General features: G+C 39.9%; 2 protein-coding genes across 4 annotated transcripts in view; both read right to left on the bottom strand.

Moving 5' to 3' along the window:
* The window catches only part of LOC123514833 (dnaJ homolog subfamily B member 12-like), a 17,757-nt gene extending 7,834 nt beyond the window's left edge, over positions 1 to 9,923 (bottom strand). Inside the window, exons 1-5 of the mRNA XM_045273069.1 lie at positions 9,669 to 9,923; positions 7,740 to 7,968; positions 6,134 to 6,279; positions 3,643 to 3,780; positions 1 to 198 (exon numbers count right to left, since the gene is read on the bottom strand). The exon at positions 1 to 198 is cut by the window's left edge and continues 79 nt beyond it. Of these exons, the coding sequence (XP_045129004.1) occupies positions 1 to 198; positions 3,643 to 3,780; positions 6,134 to 6,279; positions 7,740 to 7,968; positions 9,669 to 9,807 (850 nt within the window). The 5' untranslated portion in view covers positions 9,808 to 9,923. The remainder of the gene's footprint in view (positions 199 to 3,642; positions 3,781 to 6,133; positions 6,280 to 7,739; positions 7,969 to 9,668) is intronic.
* Positions 9,924 to 11,081: 1,158 nt separating this feature from the next.
* The window catches only part of LOC123515081, a 35,515-nt gene continuing 24,096 nt past the window's right edge, over positions 11,082 to 22,500 (bottom strand). For all 3 annotated transcript variants that reach the window (XM_045273496.1, XM_045273495.1, XM_045273497.1), the window contains 6 exons: positions 15,619 to 15,768; positions 14,986 to 15,174; positions 14,448 to 14,585; positions 13,950 to 14,176; positions 13,660 to 13,780; positions 11,082 to 12,330 (listed from right to left, as the gene is read on the bottom strand). In XM_045273496.1, the coding sequence (XP_045129431.1) occupies positions 11,722 to 12,330; positions 13,660 to 13,780; positions 13,950 to 14,176; positions 14,448 to 14,585; positions 14,986 to 15,174; positions 15,619 to 15,768 (1,434 nt within the window). In that variant the 3' untranslated portion in view covers positions 11,082 to 11,721. The remainder of the gene's footprint in view (positions 12,331 to 13,659; positions 13,781 to 13,949; positions 14,177 to 14,447; positions 14,586 to 14,985; positions 15,175 to 15,618; positions 15,769 to 22,500) is intronic.

Raw genomic sequence — 22,500 nt, 5'->3', positions numbered from 1 at the left:
GCATCAGCTGCAGGAACACAGACACATTGGACTGCTCTGCATGGGCTGCCTGGTGGTTGTGGCCTGCCTGTCCATGGTGGTCTCTTCCATGACCAGCCCCAGCCCGCTCCCACCGCCCACCACGACGAACATACACATTCCCTCCAGGATAGCCGCCACCAAAGAACATGTTGAAGAGTTCCTCAGCTGTCATGTCACCTGTAGGTACAATAAAATAACTACATGAGAACTGCTTCTTGATCAACATTTAGGAGAGATTGATGACCATCTTTCGCTAAAAATTATAGTATAAACACAATAAAACTACTTCATAATTGGATGAGATAAATCAACTACTATACCCATCTGCCATCTCCAGCTGCCACCTTGCCTCATTAGGCTCAATCAATAAAAAATCTCAAATATGAAAGCAAAAGAACTCATACCAAAAATATTCCACCAACAAGAACTGTAACTGCTCTTTTTATTTATGCTAATGAAATTGTCTATTGGTTCAACAAAAAGATTATCAAAGGCATGTAAATGGGAGGTCCAGTCTGTCCAAACTCAGAAAATTTAGCTTGACAGACTATTCTGGTCCTGCCTCCAATGTTAATAAATCTGTGTAATAAAGATTGTAAATGAAGGACTTGTGACTTCTAAAACTAAATTCTACAACATTAATTTTGCTCATCCAAAACTACAGAAACTTAATAGATTAACTACAAAAGTTTAAATATTAATGAATAAAAAGATTAAATGACAAGCACTGAATACAGAATTATCAGGGACAAAGTAGATTATATTTTGCCTATATGAAACACGATGTCTAAAGGAAGTATACCTAGGGCAATATCAACATACACTTCTCCCATGAGCAAAAGCTTAATCACAACAGTTTTTGTAAAGTGCCCTGAAAGTACACATCAGCTGATGGGATGCAGACAACATAGAAAAGAGAGAGAGAAAAAAAAAAAAAAAAAAAAAAAACATATATCATAAGAGCTGCAGAGAATTTGTAACTTGTAAAAAGAAGGGAAAAAAATCCATATTTGTATGAAATATCCATTATTTTACAAACAGATAAACAAACAGTGCCTGATAAATGGAATCTATCACCAGGCTATGTATTCAGCAATCAATCTAAAAATTTACATATTTACTGGAAAAAAGGCTGTAACTAACATGTGAAAAATGTATATTTGTGGAAATGTTGATAGCACACTTGGGTAATGCCTCTGTAGAATTAAGCCTGCAGAGTTTGAGAATCATTGATTGAGACTTCTAGAGACTAGCACCTACTTACTAAGGCAAGATGGTCACTTAACTCAACAACAAAAGTTGTACAAAATATGAACCCATAATACATATTAGGTACTACACCAGCATGATCTGTCAGGCAAGTGCATTTGTGCAAGTAGCCATATGGACTCCAAAAATTAACAAAATCAAAATAAATATAGGCACATCTGAAGAGCCTACATTGCATGAGATGATGCACACCTGGGTTTTGTCACATACAAGGCTCACACTAATGTGAAAAAAAAAAAAAAAAAAAAAAAAAAAAATAATAATAATAATAATAATAAATAAATAAAAATAATAACTCACAAAGAATCTAAATAGAAAATGAAGCTTACCATGTTCCATGACTTAATCTACAATGGCCACACAAAAATTTCAGCACCTTTTCACAATAATAGTCCATCAAAGTGGTACTGGCGGTGGCATAGTGGATAAGGTGGTGAGCGTGGGATCGGGCAGACATCCACACATAGGTTCGAATCCCACCACATACCACTTTGAAAGTATGCCATTTGTCGAGTGGTTTACAGTTACCCACATGTCACCATGATACCCAGGTTCTAGGTGGTTACACCAAAGATGTGCTTGGGTAGTGATATGGGCCCTAATATGGGTACCATTATAAATAAAATTGCCTGCACCACTAATGGGTAGACGCTGAACAGCGCTTCCCACATATACTTTTCAAGTATGCTTACAGGCACTATATATATATATATATATATATATATATATATATATATATATATATATATATATATATATATATATATATATATATATATATATATATATATATATATATATATATATATATATATATATATATATATATATATATATATATATATATATATATATATATATATATAATAAATCTCTTCCTTTAACAAAGTAGCCAAGACAAGATGCCATGTTTTGTCTCAATGTGAAAATAAAATAGAGAGGAGTAGTTCTCAATTTCACCCCTTTTCATTGGGTGTGCTGGGAATACAGTGACAATGTTCTTCCACACCAGCTACAAGGCAATCCCCTATTACTGGAAGAACACATTTGAAGACTTAAATTATACACTTGCTGCAAAATGATGTGAGGTGGAATAACATTTATGACACCATCTCAGACACACCAAAAATCATCAATATGGTCAAAACTGCTGCAATAGCCCAGCCTCCCCTAAGATTTGTGACAAGAGAGACATAATGGATGAGCTGGGATATATAGGTAGTCAAGTGGTTTCACCAGCACAAAGAAGGGCCTCCATTTGTGATTGACCTGAGATGTAATATCCCACAACTAGAATAAGGGTAATATCTGCCAATTAGAATATGAAGTGGTGAGGCAAAGGTAAAACTGTTCCTACAATTGAGTTGTCTGGAGTGATCAGGTTAGTGTTGCAGATGCTGGTTTATGCTGTGTTTCACATTTCTTTCTGTACTACTTGGGCAAGTTAATTTTTCTTCTAAATAGAGATCTTGCTAAATTACACAAAAATTTGCATAATACAAAAACCTGTTGTAATGTATTGATGTCACTCAGAATTATTCACACAGCAATATTTCTTTCACCAATATCTTGAAATACTCCTTGTGCCTGGACCTCCCATCTTGCCAGTTCATAATAAAAACAAAGTGCAGTAATGGCAGATATAATTTTGGTAACGGGAAACATAGTTATATATAGTTCAAGGGCCCAGAGTATAGCATTTTTCAGCTGGTCTCTGAGGTACAAGCCTGACCTGCTTGTAAATGGATCACTGATCTGCTCCACAGGCCAGAATGAGTAAAGGTTATCCTTCTGCAATAGGGAGATCAAAATGCAGACTAAGGAGGCCACCAACAGCAACAGGGCCAAAAGCACAAACATTTGCAGGTAGTGCATGAGCATGGCCATCAGGGTGTGGACCAGTGGGTGGTGTGTCCTCCAAGGTGTGCCTGCAAGGAAAACACCACATGGCACCCCAGCCAAAGCATGTCTCTCCCCTATGGCTCTCAATCTGGATCCTTCGCTTCTAAGAGAGTGAAAATGGACTATAAAGAGTTTGTTACTTGAGAGTCTGATCACTTTAGATGTAGGTCATAACATTTCTTCTGGGAATGAATGATTCAAGCCATCTCCTTCACTTGTGCTACATCATGTACACAAAAAGGGAAGGAAAAATATAAAGTAGAATAGCTACCGAAACACATCACACCTTTACCACTAGCAAGTAGCACTTCCATGAATATGAAAGGATAAACAAGGACTTTTGCATAAAAAAAAAAAAAAAAAAAAAAAAAAAAAAAGTTAACAACTTAATCTCATCTGAAATTGATAAAGTTTTCAAAGACAGTAATTCCTAAACTATACAAAACTTACTCTCATAACCACGAGTGAAGTCATGATGGCTGTATGAATTTCTGTGGTGACTTGGGCTACTTGCTTCCTCTGGCCCATAAAGGTCATACTGCTTCTTTTTCTCTGCATCACTGAGCACAGCAAAGGCATTACCAACAGCTGAAAGGGATTTTCATTTTTTTTTATTTCAATCCATAGTGTCGACCGGGGTAATTTGGACCAGGTTTTGACAAACTTTGATACTGTTCCCACATTTATTAAGATAAACTTACAAAAAATTTATGAAAATATAAGCAAGTTATTGCCTTTAAATCACAAAAAAAAAAAAAAAAAAAAAAAAAAAAAATTCATAGCAGATTCTTCAGCTTTGAAGTAATAAGTGTGGTTCAGTTATCAAAACAATGGGGTAATGTGAACCCCCCCACCGGGGTAAACTGAACCACCCATGGGGTTATTTGAACCACCCTTTATTAATAAAAAAAAAAAAAAAAAAAAAAAAAAAAAAAAAAAAAAAAATATATATATATATATATATATATATATATATATATATATATATATATATATATATATATATATATATATATATATATATATATATATATATATATATATATATATATATATATATATATATATATATATATATATATATATATATATATATATATATATATATATATATATATATATATATATATATATATATATATATATATATATATATATATATATATATATATATATATATATATATATATATATATATATATATATATATATATATATATATATATATATATATATATATATATATATATATATATATATATATATATATATATATATATATATATATATATATATATATAAATATGGATATAATTCCTCAAAAAAATAGTTTTATTTCATAAACATTGAGCCTTTCACATTCAAAATAACAAAATCAATGGCAAGAAACAGTGTAGAACAAAAAACTGTTACTCATAGACTACATAGCCTACTCATTTACTTGGCTACTTTAGCCAATGTTTTGGTGTAACACTTGAAGTTATTGTATTCAGTAAGAAGATTATTTATTCTGAATGTGAAAGGTACTTTTATAAGGTCCCTATGAAGTGATACATAAGCATATAATAAGCAGATTATATGCATATATATTACTAATGGGCACTCCTAGCAGATGAAAGAGGATCAGCTGAGTAAAAACAGGGTATAGGCTCAGGGTGTCAAAAGACTGGTCACGTTAATTTTCCTTCCCACTCTGCAGGCTAGCGAGCAACAGGGAGCTGATTTTTTGTATAAAAATACTGCTCATTGGTTTCCACATTAATTTTTCTATAGATTATTGAGCTCACTATCGCTCGCTAGCCTGTAGAGAGTGTGAGCGGACAATTCCTAGCTTTTTGAAGTCCTTTATAGGCTTATAGTCTTCATTAAAAATTTCCCTAAATTACCCTAATTATCCTAATAATCATTATTGGGTATATAATGAGTCTAAGCAATCCCCTTTATAAGCCAAAGATGGCACAGGGCAAAATATTAATGCATATTCTCAAAATATAAACAATTGCGCACTAAAAACTACCGGTTCGATTTCCCCGGCCGCATTTTCCTTACCGGGGTAAATTAAACCAAAAAGTGAGCGTTAATTGTGAGAAAACGAAGCTAAATAAAGTATTGCTGATGAAATCATGTTAAAGTAGAGGTAAAACACTCTATAATCATCAATTTGGAAGAGGATAGTTAGCCGCGTCTGACCGCCACAACAAAGTTCGCCAAAACCGCTGATTTGGTAAACAAACTTTGCCGCACTTTTTTTTGGCTACGATTCAGTGCATTCAGTCATATAATTGTAATTTCTTTCCTGTATCAATTTTTTTTTTATCAAACCTGCACAAGAAATGTGAAAATCGTTACTTTCTATCGTGAAATGCTCAAAACTTCAAAAAGAAATTTATGTATGAATTTATTGTAAATAAGAATGAGGCGGTCCGAATTGTACTGGTTCGTTGGACAGTCCGATTTTCCCCGGTCGACACTATATGAAATGACAAACATGATGCCTTGCTTCTGATAAGTAATTGTTTTAATATTTTATCAACTTTTTAACAAAATGTAGAAAATTTACTTTAAAAAATATCAACTTTACTGTCTTTCTTGTATTTTCTAAGAGAATATCACAATTTCTGGTGTTATGATTCAATTGTTTCTGTAAAGACCTTTAAATGTCATTGTTTTTATCAATCTGAATTGGTGACTAAACTGATATCCAAGCCAGATTATATCTACCTCAGGACAATTTCAAAGACAAATAAAGCATTCCTGCAGACTAAAATTGTGAAACTTTTCTCACTGAAAACATTTCATATTACATTGTCCTTATACAAAAATTTCTTAAAACTTCATATAGTATTCAATTTTCATTCAATTCAAATACCAAAACAGACAGTAAGAAAAGGATGTAGAGTCTGTTAAAATTTCATTTATACACAACACAGTGACAGTATACCTTTGAATGCTTCCCCTGCACCAGGTGCCTTATTCTTATCAGGATGAAACTGGAGTGCCAGTTTCCTATACGCCTTCTTGAGATCACTATCCGTTACGTCCTTACTAACTCCCAAGATCTCGTAGTAATCCTTACATCTCATGATCCTGGAAATGCAAATACTTATGAAATGCAAGTATATCCACAGTATGCTCTACAAATGAACCAGCAAGAAGTTTCAGCAAACCTCTCCATGTCATTGGATAAAACAATGTGAAGTGTATGGTGATGTGTATTCAAAAGGACTTCTTGTCCAGCTTCAGATTCAGACCAGTGGTGTAGCTAGTGTTTTTGTGTGTGCAGTACAATGTAGAGTAGTATATGCCTAGGTATATACTTTGTTATTTTTAATGTATCACTTTTCTCATGATATTTTTCTATTAATCCAAGTACCTGTTATCAAATATAGTGGAGACTCAATACTCAAAATTAATTCCAAATGGCTGTTTGAGTATCAAAAAGTTCGACTACTGATACCTATAAATTAGGTAATTCATTTTAACTTTAGCAAAACCTTAAGTCTACAAAAATTTCAATGTAATTTCTTAAATAATTTCGATTTGTACATATTGTAAGTGAAGGCTAGCGATGGATAACATAGAAGAGGAGGGGAGAAGGGTGGGGATGAGGAGAGGGGTTATTTGTTGGAGAACAAATGCACCAGTATCAGGTATACAGGAATACCAGTATTTTAGTTTTGGTATTAACAGTATTACTGGTATCAGAACAGGCCAAATGGCAACGGCAGGAAGGGAGAGGACAGAGTTTTGTTTATATTTGATTTCCAAATATTTTCACCACTAATAAGTCTCTTTGGTGCCATTGTAAGTTTCTAAATAAAAAAAATTGCAGACAAAACACAGGAGAATGTTATTCTCAGGACTGCAGCAGGACAACTAGAGGAGGAAGAGAGAGAGAGGTCAGGAGCCTTTGTTTACAACCACGTGTATGGACGTTCGGCTACCAAGTATTTTTTTTTAGTATTAAGTCGAACGTTTGTGTTCAAGTATTAAAAAAGTTCGGCTATTAAGACATTTAAGTATAGAGTCTCCACTGTAAATGTAAAAAAAAAAGTAAGAAATGGGGCACTGCAACGGAAAGAGTGGTAATAAGAAATAACATCAACTGTCAATTATATTAATGTCAGTTATACAATGGACCAAAAGTGCTACCCAGGGTGGACTGCCCCCTCTGCCCCAAACGTTGCTACACCACTGATCAAGACAAAATGCTGTACCCATCGTATGTTATTTGCTTTGTGGGAAATAGTGACAACAGGAATTTTGGATATTATAATATAAATTTTGAGTATGTGGTGAACATTCAAAACCTAGTCAGAAAGAAAGACATTAAATTATTTAGATTAATGAAAAAAAAAAAAAAAATACAATAAAATAAATAAATAAAAAATAAATAAAATAAATAAATAAGTTAATCCTTTAATATACCTAATCATATCAAAATTGCAAACATAAAGGCTGTAAAGAACAAATCTAAGATTGAAGAAAAAAAAAAAAAAATTACAATGAGAACTTCATTAGAGGATTCATACTTTGGTCAAACTTACTTCTTGACAGCATCCACTTGCTCCTTTGTATAGTCTCCTGAAGTGGCAGAAGACTGTGAGCTGCTGGTTCTCTCCTCACCAGACGCTGCACTTCTCCTCTGCCGCACATTCTCACCTCCACTTCGACCTCCTCCACCACCCCCACCATCCCCCTCCCCACCTGCTGTTCCATTGCTGTGAGGAGTGTGGCTTGTTGTTCCACTTAATCGGTTCAGAAGGTCCAAGAATTCTGAAAATTATAAGCTTATAAACATCAATAATTACTCACCAATAAATTTTGGTAAAATATGATATGAGAAAGGAAAAGTGGACAAAAAACTAATCACAATAATTATTTATTCTTTAATGCCTTCTAAGAAATTGTACTCTGAAAGGCACCCTGTAGATTCTATGTAATGCAGGTGTGTTTCAACTGATTCTGGTCATGTATTTGCTGTGTTTTGGTGATTCTGATAATTTACTATCCAGAAAACTACTTGTTTTTGCCTCAACCCACCTGAAAACCCTGCATTCCCACAGATCCCCAAGCTTGTTGGCGATTGAGGGTTGGTGCATTTTTCAGAGCTGGGCATGACTTTAATTTTTTCAGGTGTGACTTTGACTTCAAAACTTTGCCACCACATCTGGTGGGACTGTGTCTTTGCGACTATTTTTGGCCCCTTCAGTATGACTTACAACTCTTTTTAGCTCCCAGTGTGATTTTGCTAAATTACAAAGTAAACTTGGCACTGTCCCCGAGAAACCGTTCCACACGCTCGCCTCGATTCCCGGTTCCCACTTCGTAGCTCCTCCACTCAGCTGATTTGACGTCAAATATATATGAAGCCACACTATTGGTCAGAGAGAGAGAGAGAGAGAGAGAGAGAGAGAGAGAGAGAGAGAGAGAGAGAGAGAGAGAGAGAGAGAGATGGTAACGAATAAGGCCGTGTTTTTCAACCTTTTTACCCTTGCGTAACCCTTAAAATACATGACGTTTTAAGGAACCCCTGCGTAAAAAACTAAATTAAATACTATATATTTCTCATTTTATGTGACGTCAAATTAGCTGGGTGGAAGAGCTGTGAAGGGGGAGCTGGGAATCGAGGCGAGCGCGCGGGACAGTTTCTCAGGGACAGTGACGTAAACTTTAGCATGAAAACATAACCATGCTTTTATAAGACAGACAAACACTCAATTATCATCTTTAATATTTTCTTACGTTAAAACAGACTAAACTAATATCTACAGGTCATTCATATTGTGGCAAAGTTACAACTTGGTACCACAACACTCACTTCTGGCTATATTTTCTGAGACTTTATACTATTACATCATATCAGAAGGTCTGGAAGAAAATAGTAAAAACGTAAGACGCCAGAGTTATTAAGCCACAGATTCTATTAATGGTACAAATGAACAAGTTATTATTATTTATATTCCTGTTTCGGAGAGGTAGGAGGGCATCTAGATGCGAAGCCACTGGTGCAGATGTTACCTAACCAACACTATCAGTTGTACAATAAGCCTTCCTTACAAACTCACCATACAGCTGTTTGAAACCCCTAAACATGCCTAAAGGTCATTGTGTATACTACAGTTTCAATGCTTGTGTTTAGGGGTAGATGTTGGGCTGTTATGAGGGAGTATGTCTGTTGAAGCTGACTCACAATAACTACTATAACTTCTGTAGCTACACTGGATATTGAGGGTCTTGTTTAATTAACTATTAGTGTCGAAACAACTGAGGGTTGCAACATAAGTGAATGCTGGAGTTCCTACTTTATTAAAGATTCACTAATAATGGGTGCATGGGAATGATCTGTTGCTACCATTTCAGTATACCACTGGAAGCCACCAGCAAAGTTACACACCAGGAAATCTTCCAGGAAAATACTACGGTGGGGCAAGAAGCCATAGTGGTCAGGGCCCGTCCTCCGCCACTTTTCTCACCTTGGGACTTCTGGGACGGGTACAGCTTCTCTGCCTTTTGTGCGAACCGTGCCGCCTTTTCTCTGTTGCCCTCTTTAAAGTATTTCTGTGCTAAATTGAAGCATTTCTCGGCTTCGTCCTTATTCCCGTCATGAACCATGGTGTATTTCAGGTGTAAACACTCACTCAGAGAGGAGGAACTGGGTTGGTGGAAGTTGACAAATCATTGAAAGTCTGGGCGGCCTCGGCCAATCAGCGACTGCCTCCCATCCTGAGCGGAGCCACCTGGCGGCAGCCCAGCCACACCAATCAGCTGATGAAAAGTTGCCAACAGCCACAAGGCCTTCCTTTAAAACACATTTTTTTTTTTCAATGATTAGTTGGAATATCTTTTTACAATAAAAATGCAATTGTAATTAAGAATAATCAAATTTGTAATGTTAAGGAAATATGGTTATATATCAGGGTATACTATACTATTATGTGTCTATACAAATTACAAAAAGTAATGTACGTAAGTAATTACATAAGACAAATAGACCTCGGAGTAAGGAATAGAAGAGTTTATATTCTTCGTATAGCGATATGATGTTTACAATAAGATAAACTAGGTAGATATAAATATAAATGTATTTTTCAAGAGTAAAGATTTGTCCAATATAACAATAAAAAAAAAAAAAACTACGAAGTGTGATTATGCTTTGTATAATGAATGATGAAATGCATTCCTTACGCTCTGTTGTCGCGCGAGATCCTTAAGCTGTGAAAATACTGGCAAGTTGGCCTTATGCGCATGCACATCCCGGGGACAAGTTATTTTGCATATAGAAAACGCATAAATGTTGAAATTACGAAATTATTGAGCATGCGATTATCATTATCATTGATATCATTACTAACATCAACGTTTATGTTTATACGTACTGTTGCGGCCTTATTTAATTTGGCATTCTGAATCGTCCACTTTTTTTTTTTAACCTTTCCTTCCCTCAGCTACTACTAGAATTCTGTACAAGGGCCTTACCGGTGTCCCGTGATATAGTGTGGCGTGACAAAGTGTTTAGATGCGTCTTCTGCGCATGCTCGATCCGGGAGTAGACGACGCCGCGGCCTGCTGTGACAAAGTGTGGCATGGAAGCATCCAACGGGATTATGGAGAAGGTATGACATACATTTCAAGGCCCATGTTTAGTGTATCATTGAAAAATGAGCTATATTAACACTGTTTTCAGTCACAGCATATTTTAGGCCACCCATATCAAACAAATAGTGATATTTCTGCTTTGGTTCTTTTTCTACCATAGTGAGGCACTATAGTATCTTAAACTGGGTGGAATCAAAAGCATTTCGTCTTATCAACCCAACTCCAATAACAAATTCTTATTTTTAGCAATGACCGATGCACGAAGGACAAGCGCCAAGGAAACAACCACCTCACAGCCATCCCTTTTACTTGTATTGACAGGACTAACATGGAACCTATATTGTCCAACCTGGCTGTATTTTGACTACTACAATAACGGTACGTGCTACATAGAGTCAAGCAAGTGGTATGACAACGTAGCGGGTTCAGGTGAGTTGGTCTCCGCCAACCCGAACGAGAACCTCCTCCTCCTCCCTTTCCTGCAGCTGCACGAACTCTGTAAAATTAGGAATCCTAATTTAACAGAGTTCGAATGTTCCAATAAAATGTGTGTGTGTGTGTGTGTGTGTGTGTGTGTGTGTGTGTGTGTGTGTGTGTGTGTGTGTGTGTGTGTGTGTGTGTGTGTGTGTGTGTGTGTGTGTGTGTGTGTGTGTGTGTGTGTGTGTGTGTGTGTGCGCCTATATGAATAATGTGCTGTACTTAACGTAGGTGATAAAAGCTTAATTTGCTACATGTCATATAATGCTTTACATTAGACAGTTCTGTTGCTGTGCAACTTTTCAATTGTCACCTTCATAATGAAGCATAAGATAAACCAAATACTAAATCAAGAAGAATCATTGTACACACTGGGTTTATTCACAATGAGGGGAGGCCTGAGCTAGGCCATCCTAGAGTCTCATCGCAGCTGCTCGGCACTAATCGCGAGGCTCAGGGAGTGATGGCGGTGCGGACAGGTTTAGGGGAAGTCTCGGAATCCAGTTTAGTGAGGCTGGAAGAAACTCGAAGGTCTTTGGCTTTCATGTTGTTCCTTCTGTGCAGCGAACCTCGGCCAGGCCCTGAAGTGCGGGCCAGGTGTGGTGGGGGACGGGCGTCGATCAGGGGCTTGGATGGCGGGGGAGCAGGAGGAGGAGGAGTTCCACTAGTTCCACTCCCGCTGTCAGATCCGCCAGCACTGGAGCCCCCGTGGAGTGTTACACGCTCCCGCGGTGGATAGTGTTCTATGAGCGAAAACTCTCGTCTGAGGGAAGGTTTGTTATCGTCGCTGCCGTTGGTGTCCTTCTCTTCATGTTCGTGATCCCCCTGGTCGGAGATGGAGTGACTGTCATCCCGGTGTCGTCTCCTGTCGTCGTTATTGCCGAGTGGACAGTGACTACTATCCTCCAAAGCGTCGCCATCAGGGTCAGAGCGGTGGGCGTGAGGCTCAGGCGTGGTAGATGGGCTGGGTGAAGGCGTGCATCGTGAGTTGAAGAATCCCTCCTCTTTCGAAACTCGGCGGCTTCTCCTGACTCTTCCGAAGCGGCGTTCCTCGGACCCATCCTGGGAAATAAACCATATGCACTCTAAAACTCTATGTCTTTGTCTTCAGGAAATGTAACTAATGAACTGGTATTACCATTGCCTTAGACTAACATTCCTATCATTAAGTGTATGCTCTTCGCCTGAATTGTATTTTGTAATCATTGCATGTAGTCTATTCAGTTATAGGTAGGGGAAGGTGGGGTAAGACGGACCCATGGGGTAAGACGGAACCCCCCTTCTAAATCCAAGCATAAAGGGCAAGTTTCAAAATTTGACTCTTAGATGTCCTTCACGTCGCCCAACAATGATGACATCACTGCAAGTAGGAACGAAAAGTTTCCCTTGTGCTTCACAGGGAAAAAATTGTCATTTTATGCAGTGCTGATGTTATACGCACAAGGTAAGGCACTGCTTGTTTTATATTGAAATAGTTACTATAATGATTTAGTATTTATGTTATACATGCCCATGAGTGTATACATGATATATAGATGCCATAAATTGCCATATTAAACATAGATACTTTGGTAAACATTTCGACATTTGAATATTTACTAATGGGGTAAGATGGACCCATGAGAGGGGGAAGAGTGGGTTTGTTGTGCTAATTGCAAAAGCTGGGCTCATGAGCAATGTGCAGGGATAGATGGTGATGATGCTGAGGAAAAGGTTTTTGTGTGGAATTTATGTCATTAAGTTGTGCAGGGATAGATGATGATGAGGGAGTTTTTATTTTTATTTTTATTTGTTTGTTCGTTTGATTTGTACCAATAAATTTGGCTCAGGGGCAATGTGAAAGGATACAATGATGACGAGGAAAAGTTTTTCATTTGTGCTTTATGCCAATTAGGATTTGTTTCTTCATATTCAGTTTGCGGGGTAAGATTGACCCCTGGGGGTCCGTCTTACCCCATCATTTTATTTTTGGCCCAATAAAAATTATTATTTTGAAAATTCTTGTGTTTCTTTGTTTTTCTTTAAAAACCGTGATACGGTGAGGACTTCGAAGGTAACATTCCAAAGCACCACCACAAACCCACAAACTACCAAAAATCATATAAATGTGGTTTCTAGACTCAATACTTTGTTAAGTGGTCCGTCTTACCCCACCTTCCCCTATATTAGAACACCTTGATAGCATCAAGAAACATGGATAAATCTACTACATCTATTGAAGCTTATTGCCAGAGATTAAAATATAGTTGATGATGTATAGTAACATGTTAAACACGAATAGAAATACAAACTGGAATGAAAACTTCCATACGATGACTTTATTAGTTTTTACAGGTAATGTATGCACTCAATAGTAACTAAAATTAACTAGTACACAACCAAAGCTCTCACCTTGACGGTGGAGTGACTGCGGTGCCGCGTCCTTCGAGGAAGTGGCTCCGGGGATCCTATGAGTGAGTCAATATCTTTGTGCCGCCTTGCCTCTGCGCTGATGGGAGGCAGACGACCCGTACTGCGGAAGGTGAAAGAAAGAGTGCATGCTGTGTTCAAATCAAGCCAGGAACAGTATCAACCAAGAACAAACAAATGTCCAACAAGAGTTGCTACACACACACACACACACACACACACACACACACACACACACACACACACACACACAAAGGCACCCCGAGACTCACGCTTCCAACACAAACGACATGCGTGACTCAGTGGCAGACAATGTATCCACAGGACACACGACCCCTGAGGTGGAGGTGGTTCCCGAGGAGCTGCTACCGCGCTTGTGTCTAGCGGAGAGGGAGCCGGAACGAGATGAGGGCGCGGTGGTGCAGGCGCTGTCGGCCGTGGCTCCAGACCCGGTGCTGAGGCTGTACTGCTTCAGGGACTCCAGCTCATGCTCCCGCTCCTGACACGGTGTTGGAGGACTTACTTCAGTGTGTTGGCTCTACTGAATATGAGTACTATGATTGGTATTTAAGGTTGCCGGGTATGTTGAGAGAGAGAGAGAGAGAGAGAGAGAGAGAGAGAGAGAGAGAGAGAGAGAGAGAGAGAGAGAGAGAGAGAGAGAGATTCATATCCCGGAAGCAGCAGTCACACGATTAAAAACAAAAGTAACCAAACATCAATCATGAAACAAAGGAAGATAGATATAATTAGTTCAGGAAGTGAGGCGGCACCTTGAGGATTTCCTGGAGCTCGTGGTGGTCGCACTGCAGGTTGTACAGCTTCCTGGCAGTGGCCCGGTGTCGCCCCACTTCCGCCTGCACCTGCTGCTTCAAGGCCTTCTCCAGGATGCCTATGCGACGCTTCAACTCCTGAAGGAAAGAGAAAAGAAAGAGAATATGTAGCATTTCTAGGGTAGTTCTAATTCTCCGTTGGTTCCTTCATGCATCTGACTTTCTTGTCCAGCAAACGTATAAAATGCAGACGAAGAAAAAAAATCACTCGGTTATCTATTAATTGCACAAATGTTTTAGTTATTGAATACATAATAATTCATGTTCCCTTCATAATCTTTACAAATACATAAACTGAGACTATACAATTATCATACCTCATTTTCCAATACAAAACTAAGAATACCCAACACCATAATCTTTGCAAACATTTAAACCGAGATGACAACAGGTTAATTTGCACATGTTCGTTAGAACATCTCACATAAAACCCCAGATAACTTCTTCGTGTCTGTCTCGAGTCACCAAGAATACTCACCGCCACCTCCTTCTCCTTCTCGTGCAGGGTGCGTGTGGCGGCAATGAGCTGCTTGTTGAGTTGGTCGCGCTCGGGCAGGTTCCGCTTTCTGTTCAGCTCTCTCAGTTTGGTCGCCTCCTCCGTAAGCTTCAGTAACCGATTGTCTCCTGTCTTTAGCCGCTCAGTGTTCTTCCGATTCTCCTCCGTCGACTGAAGAAAAAAAAAAAAACATTAATGATACACGATACAGGAAAACAATAAGGTACTCGTGTATATCTAGATGTAATCACTGACATATCACCTGAAACCACTACATGAGGTATACTTAACTTCTTTACCTTCACCTGACACTAAAATCACGTGTCATCAAATCAGTTCCAAAAAATAGGTAATGATCAGAATATCAAAAGGGATGAAAATAGACCTAATCTCTGTCAAATCATCTGAAATTAATGGATCCACGGATGATTATTGTGCCATTACGTAACCGGCCACTCTGGATGATGACTAGGCCATGGAAATGTTTCAAGGCTTCTAAACAGACGAGGCAATCCATCACCAACTCTTTCATGTGCGAGATGTATTAGGTGTTGTTATTTTGGGGCGGCAATTACTCTCTCTCTCTCTCTCTCTCTCTCTCTCTCTCTCTCTTACTCGTCGTAGTTTCTCCTGAAGGACGTTAATTTCGAGCTTGTGTGCCTCCAGGATGTGTGGCAGCTCGCTCTTCATGTCATGGTAGCGAGTGAGGGCTGCTTCCTGCCTCTTGCTTACGCGCAGTAGTAGGCGGTTCTGTTCCTCCAGCTCCTGAAAATACATGCAGACATGATTTTGTTGACAATGATAAAGTTAGAAAAGTAGAAAAGAAGTAGCACTAGTATTAGCAGTAATAGCAGCAGGGACAGTAGTAGTTGAAGTAGTTGAAGTAGTGGTAGTAGTAGTAGTAGTAGTAGTAGTAGTAGTAGTAGTAGTAGTAGTAGTAGTAGTAGTAGTAGTAGTAGTAGTAGTCGTAGTAGTAATAGTTGTTGTTGTTGTTGTTGTTGTTGCTATTATTGTTGTTGTTACTGATTTTGTATAAAAGTGTAAGATTCATTCTTCACAAAGTAAGGGAGAGCTAAATCAACATTATATTGGCCATCACGCACGCTGTCAAGAGCTGCACAAAGTGGCAAATTACCTCCATGTAGCTCTTCAAGACGCATTTCTTTTCATATTTTTAGGTGGATGTACAGAAACTGCCAACACACACACACACACACACACACACACACACACACAGACTGAAATAGTAAAAACATCTAGGAAAGTTCCATTGCATCAGGCACTACTAACCGAAAGTCACCCGAACCTGAACCTGAGCAAAAATGTTCAAATATATATATATATATATATATATATATATATATATATATATATATATATATATATATATATATATATATATATATATATATATATATATATATATATATATATATATATATATATATATATATATATATATATTTTTTTTTTTTTTTTTTGGGTGGGGGGGACAAATCGTGTGTTGTGTATCAACTAAATATTTTTTTTATCTTGTGATCAACCTTTTGATGAATAACAAGATCTTGACGACCAGCCACTAGATAAGATTATCGGACATGTATTGCCATTCCTAAGATTGGTTGACATGTCCATCAAGAAGGTAATTTTGGGTGATTCACATCAGCGGTACAATCCAGTAATGCAATATTTCTGTTTGAATAGTATGTTGTCTATTGTTAATGTCTTAAGATGGCGTGCATGTCCACGTGACCAGAATAACGGCCGCCAGGACGCTGCTGTTACGCAACCGTCATTCATTATTATCTCGTCCACGTTAGCCCCACAGATGCCATATCTCCATATCTAAGTGACATTCGTCTTTTCTGCAGAGAGAGAGAGAGAGAGAGAGAGAGAGAGAGAGAGAGAGAGAGAGAGAGAGAGAGAGAGTGTTTGAGAAAAAGAGTGTGTGTGTGTTTGTGTGTATTTACCTAGTTGTAGTTTTACAGGGCCGGGGCTTTATGCTCGTGTGGCCCCGTCTCCATATCTATGTGTGTGTGTGTGTGTGTGTATTCACCACGGTCGTCTGCTGGTCACACAACCAGCCTTTCCCATTACGGAGCGAGCTCAGAGCTCATAGACCGATCTTCGAGTAGGACTGAGACCACAACACACACTCCACACACCGGGTAAGCGAGGCCACAGCCCCTCGAGTTACATCCCGTACCTACTTGCTGCTAGGTGAACAGGGGCTACACATTAAGAGGCTTGCCCATTTGCCTCGCCGCACCCAGGATTCTAACCCTGGACTTTTCGGTTGTGAACCGAGAGTGCTAACCACTACACTACGCGGTGTGTGTGTGTGTGTGTGTGTGTGTGTGTGTGTGTGTGTGTGTGTGTGTGTGTGTGTGTGCTGACGAAAGGTCGGCGCCCGGCGAGAGGACGGCAACAGACAATTAGAGCTGCCAATGCCCGGCCAGTGCGTGGCAAGGCGATGGCGTGCTAAGCATACGAATGGCGCTGAGGAGGCGGCGTGATTCCAAGAAGGAGAGGCGGAAACAGTCCTAATAGTGGTCGCAATTTCACTAATAACAAACATTTGTCCAGACACATCACGCAAGTAATACGGCGTGCCTGTAAACCCACTGCGTGAGTTCTTATTGTGTCCAAAGAAGGCAGCTGACATCCTCCTGTACATCCTGTGAAGGTAGATTCGTGGGTGATTGGTGATTTAGTATACTAATTAGTGAATCTTACAATGGAGAAATTGACGCCCTGCCATCGAGGATCAGGGAGATGGATGTAGCTGTCGGTCTGCACGCCAGGACGTATCTTAATCTTCATTTATTGTATCAGAATTAAATCTTATGTTTATTAAATTGAAATACATATGAATAGATTTCTTCTTGTTATGTTACTCTGATAAATAGATGCTTTGTAGCTCCTCATGAATTTACTTCACTTTAAAAAAATGAGATATTTCATGGGTTTGTGGTGCCGAAGTCTTCGTTAGGTGGCAGCGAGACGTCTGGCGTGTTGGAGGTTCTCTTTTTTCATTCAACAATCCCAGCGTGAGAAGTGCGACTCAAACATGTTTTCGAGCAGAGGAAATTCTTGACGTAAAAAAAAAAAAAAAACCACTAAGAATGAAAAGTGAGGGCAAATACCCTCATACTGCCAACTTTAGTAACTACTTTGCAATTCGTGACTACAGCGCTCTTCGGCGTGCTTCTCTCTCTCTCTCTCTCTCTCTCTCTCTCTCTCTCTCTCTCTCTCTCTCTCTCTCTCTCTCTCTCCTCCCCTTCCCTCCCCTTACGCACTTATCGGGACCTTCACTACCTCATTACAACATCCTGTCAACACTGTAGTCATGCGTGAGGGTCGAGCAGGAGGGAAAGTCTTTCCTTGCATATGTGATGAAGTCCAGATTGAGAATTCAGGGGAGTGAAGAGTACATACGAATGTGGTAAAGGTGAAGAAGTCAAGAAGCAGAAGGACGATGATGAAAAGGACGACTACAATGGCACAACGAGATAAGGGCTGAGATGAGAAAGACGATAAAGAAAGGAATTTGAAGGAGCATAAGGAAGGGAAACGGTACAGTCCACAGCACAACGGCCAGGTTGTTAATTAATAATGATACCAATGACGAGGTCGATAATGAGTGAGATATACGTGTGAGCGTGTGTGTGTATTTGTGTGTACTAGGTAGGGGTCAATGAACCTTGTGTTGCTACACTGATAGACTCATACTCTGAACAGTCCCACTCTAGCCCTCAGTATCCCCCATCCCCCTTTCCGCTCCACTGTACCATGCCCCCACGGTGCCTTCACGCCTTCACAGCACCATCCGTCACCGCGGCTGTCTGTCCCAGAGGAAGACCGGATTTCCTTCTTCCTCATTAATCACACAGGGTTGCTTGTTTTTAACTCTTCCTCCCGTCACCGCTCCCCCTCACACCCACACCCACACCTACACACACACACACACACACACACACACACACACACACACACACACACACACACACACACACACACACACACACACACACGCTCGACTCACAATCGAGAGGGCCGGGTTCGAGTCCCGGTAAGCGGCGAGGCAAATGGGCAAGCCTCTTAATGTGTGGCTCCTGTTCACCTAGCAGGAAATAGGTACGGGATGTAACTCGAGGGGTTGTGGCCTCGCTTTCCCGGTGTGTGTTGTGTGTGATGTAGTCTCAGTCCTATCCGAAGATCGGTCTATGAGCTCTGAGCTCGCTCCGTAATGGGGAAGACTGGCTGGGTAACTAGCAGGCGACCGAGGTGAATTAAACACACACACACACACACACACACACACACACACACACACACACACACACACACACACACACACACACACACACACACACACACACACACACACACACACACACACTTAGCACGCTCGACTCACAATCGAGAGGGCCCGGGTTCAAGTCCCGGGAAGAGACGAGGCAAATGTTCACCTAGCAGCAAGTAGGTACGGGATGTAACTCGAGGGGCTGTGGCCTCGCTTTCCCGGCGTGTGGAGTGTGTGTTGTGGTCTCAGTCCTACCCGAAGATCGGTCTATGAGCTCTGAGCTCGGTCCGTAATGGGGAAGACTGGCTGTGTGACCAGCAGCCGACCGTGGTGGTGAATTACACACGCACACACTCATCCACACACACACACACACACACACACACACACACACACACACACACACACACACACACACACACACACACACACACACACACACACACACACACACAAACATACACACATTCTCTCTCTCTCTCTCTCTCTCTCTCTCTCTCTCTCTCTCTCTCTCTACTGCTACTACTACTACTACTACTACTACTACTACTACTACTACTACTACTACTACTACTACTACTACTACTACTACTACTACTACTACTATCACCACCACCATCATCACCCCTACTACCACTACACAAATAAAAGATTGAGCGAGCAAGCAAAAGAGTCAATAAGATAAGCACAAAACAACAGCCAAAACAAATCGATCCGGCTGTTCAGTAATATCGTGACCGAAGCTCACGAATAATGCATCACGCGCGTGGCGGAGCCGTGCACACACTCACATGTACGCACTCTGCACACCTCCCTTCAGTACGTACACAGCAATAGGCATACACAGATTACTAGGGTGTGGTGTGGTGTGCTGTATGTGTATTACTGTATGTTAGTGTATATAACTTACGTATTTCCTTTTTCATTCATTTGATTCCTCACCAGTGATTCTCCCTCATTCTTTCTTCATTATTCTAAACCTTCCATTCATATACTCCCCATTCCCTTCGCTCTGTTCCTTTAAAGAGACCACTTTCATTCATATTCTCCGATCGCTCTCTCTCTCTCTCTCTCTCTCTCTCTCTCTCTCTCTCTCTCTCTCTCTCTATTAGACACTCCTTCCCCCTCCTCCCTCCCCCTATTCCATTCTATTCCCCCATTCCCTCAATCCTCACGCCTCATTCTCTTCCTCACTAAAGCACACCCGACCCCTCTCCCCTCCTTCAACATTCAGTATACCTTAGGTACGCACCAACACGCACCTCCTCTTTTCACCTCTCCCTGTATCAGCCACTACTCGCAAGAAACCTCGGGTAAGTGTAGTGAGTGTGCGTGTGTGTTTGTGTGCACCGCTAGTCACGTGGTGTGTCTATGTGTGTGTGTGTGTGTGTGTGTGTGTGTGTGTGTGTGTGTGTGTGTGTGTGTGTGTGTGTGTGTGTGTGTGTGTGTACAGTGAGGGAGGGAGGTTGGAAAGGGGGAGCTACTGACTGCCTCGTGCACCACCATCACACTCCACTTTTAGTCAATTCCACAGGCAAGCACGCATGTATACACTCTTACTCCACTCTCCTTCCTCCAGTTCACTTCCACTCCATTACAACCACCTAAACTCCCTTCCACCTTATCCTTTGTTCTCCATTTTTTTCTTATCAATTCATCTGCCATTCAATCCTTTCCTTTCCCTTCCATCCGTCCCTTGTTCCCCTCTGATTCTTTACTTTTTATCTCTTCTACTCAATCCCTTACTTTCTACTCCATCTCGCTCTTAGTTCTTCAATTCTCCACTTCACCTCCCCTTCTATTCAGTCCCTTACTTTCCCTTCCATCTCATTCCTCGTTTCTCTTCATTTCTTTCCTTTCATATCCTCTTCTACTTAATCCTTACGTTCTCCTTCTATCCTATCCCTAGCGTCCACTAACTTCTCCTTCATCTATTCTTCATTTTAATCATCCTTCGTCTCCTCTTCATTCTGTTCTAAATTCTCTATCATCTTATTCCTATTACCCTCTTTTTACAGCCTATATTCTTTCTTCTCCCTCCCTAAGTACCATTTTATCCCTGCAGGTTCTAATATCTTTTCATCTTATCCTTTCTGCATTACTCCTACTCCTCCTCTTCCCCTCCTGACCCGTTCAAACACCACCATTCTGTCCTTCCCTCACTCCATGTAATGATTGCCTCCCACCTTCTATTTCCTCCTTTTATTAGCAGGGCATGCCTTTCCTTCTTTATTACCTGGCACACCATTATCTTTCTATTGTTTATTACCTTGCTTCTATTATTCTTTCTCTTCTTTTTTTTTATGTGTATCATTAAAGTTATTGTTATTATCTTTCTCCTTATCTGTTCTTGCAAAGGGCACGAACGCGATGCAATCATACAAGGTCGCTGATGTAGAATGACGCTGAAGGCCAGACAGAGAAGCAACATTTAATTCATAAGGAAACACTTCACACGCTAGATTAATGCAACAAAATTATAAGCGTCAGTGTAAAATAAACTGATAGCCACTCACGCAGAAATTTACTGTGAAATTAAGTTGCTATGACGTACAGACCCGCATAAAGAGGAGGAGGAGGAGGAGGAGGAGGAGGAGGAGGAGGAGACGAAGGAGAAGAAGAAGAAGAAGAAGAAGAAGAAGAAGAAGAAGAAGAAGAAGAAGAAGAAGAAGAAGAAGAAGAAGAAGAAGAAGAAGAAGAAGAAGAAGAAGAAGAAGAAGAAGAAGAAGAAGAAGAAGAAGAAGAAGAAGAAGAAGAAGAAGAAGAAGAAGAAGAAAAGAAGAAAGAGAGAGAGAAAAAAAAAATAAAGAAAGAATTAAAGAGAGGGAGAATTGTTTGTTTTCTCTTATTATTCGTCTTGGTTGGTGAGTTGTTTGCAGTTTCTCTGTAAATTTATGTCACACACACACACACACACACACACACACACACACACACACACACACACACACACACACACACACACTGTTGGTAATTGTGTCTCGCTTCCCCAGTTATCTATGTAATGCATTTTTTTTTTTTATCTGTGTTGCCTTGAGGTAGTTTTCTCCACCGTGAACGAGAAAGACCTGTTGTTTTCTTGACAGGTGTGTGTGTCTGTGTGTGTGTGTGTGTGTGTGTGTGTGTGTGTGTGTGTGTGTGTGTGTGTGTGTGTTTATTCTCTGCTTATCCTCTGCGCTGCGAGTGACGCC

Source organism: Portunus trituberculatus, chromosome 38 (genome assembly GCF_017591435.1).
Source record: "Portunus trituberculatus isolate SZX2019 chromosome 38, ASM1759143v1, whole genome shotgun sequence".
NCBI classification, from domain to species: Eukaryota; Metazoa; Arthropoda; class Malacostraca; order Decapoda; family Portunidae; genus Portunus; species Portunus trituberculatus.
The sequence above is the reverse complement of the archived record's forward strand: the minus strand, read 5'-3'. Positions and strand labels throughout refer to the sequence as shown.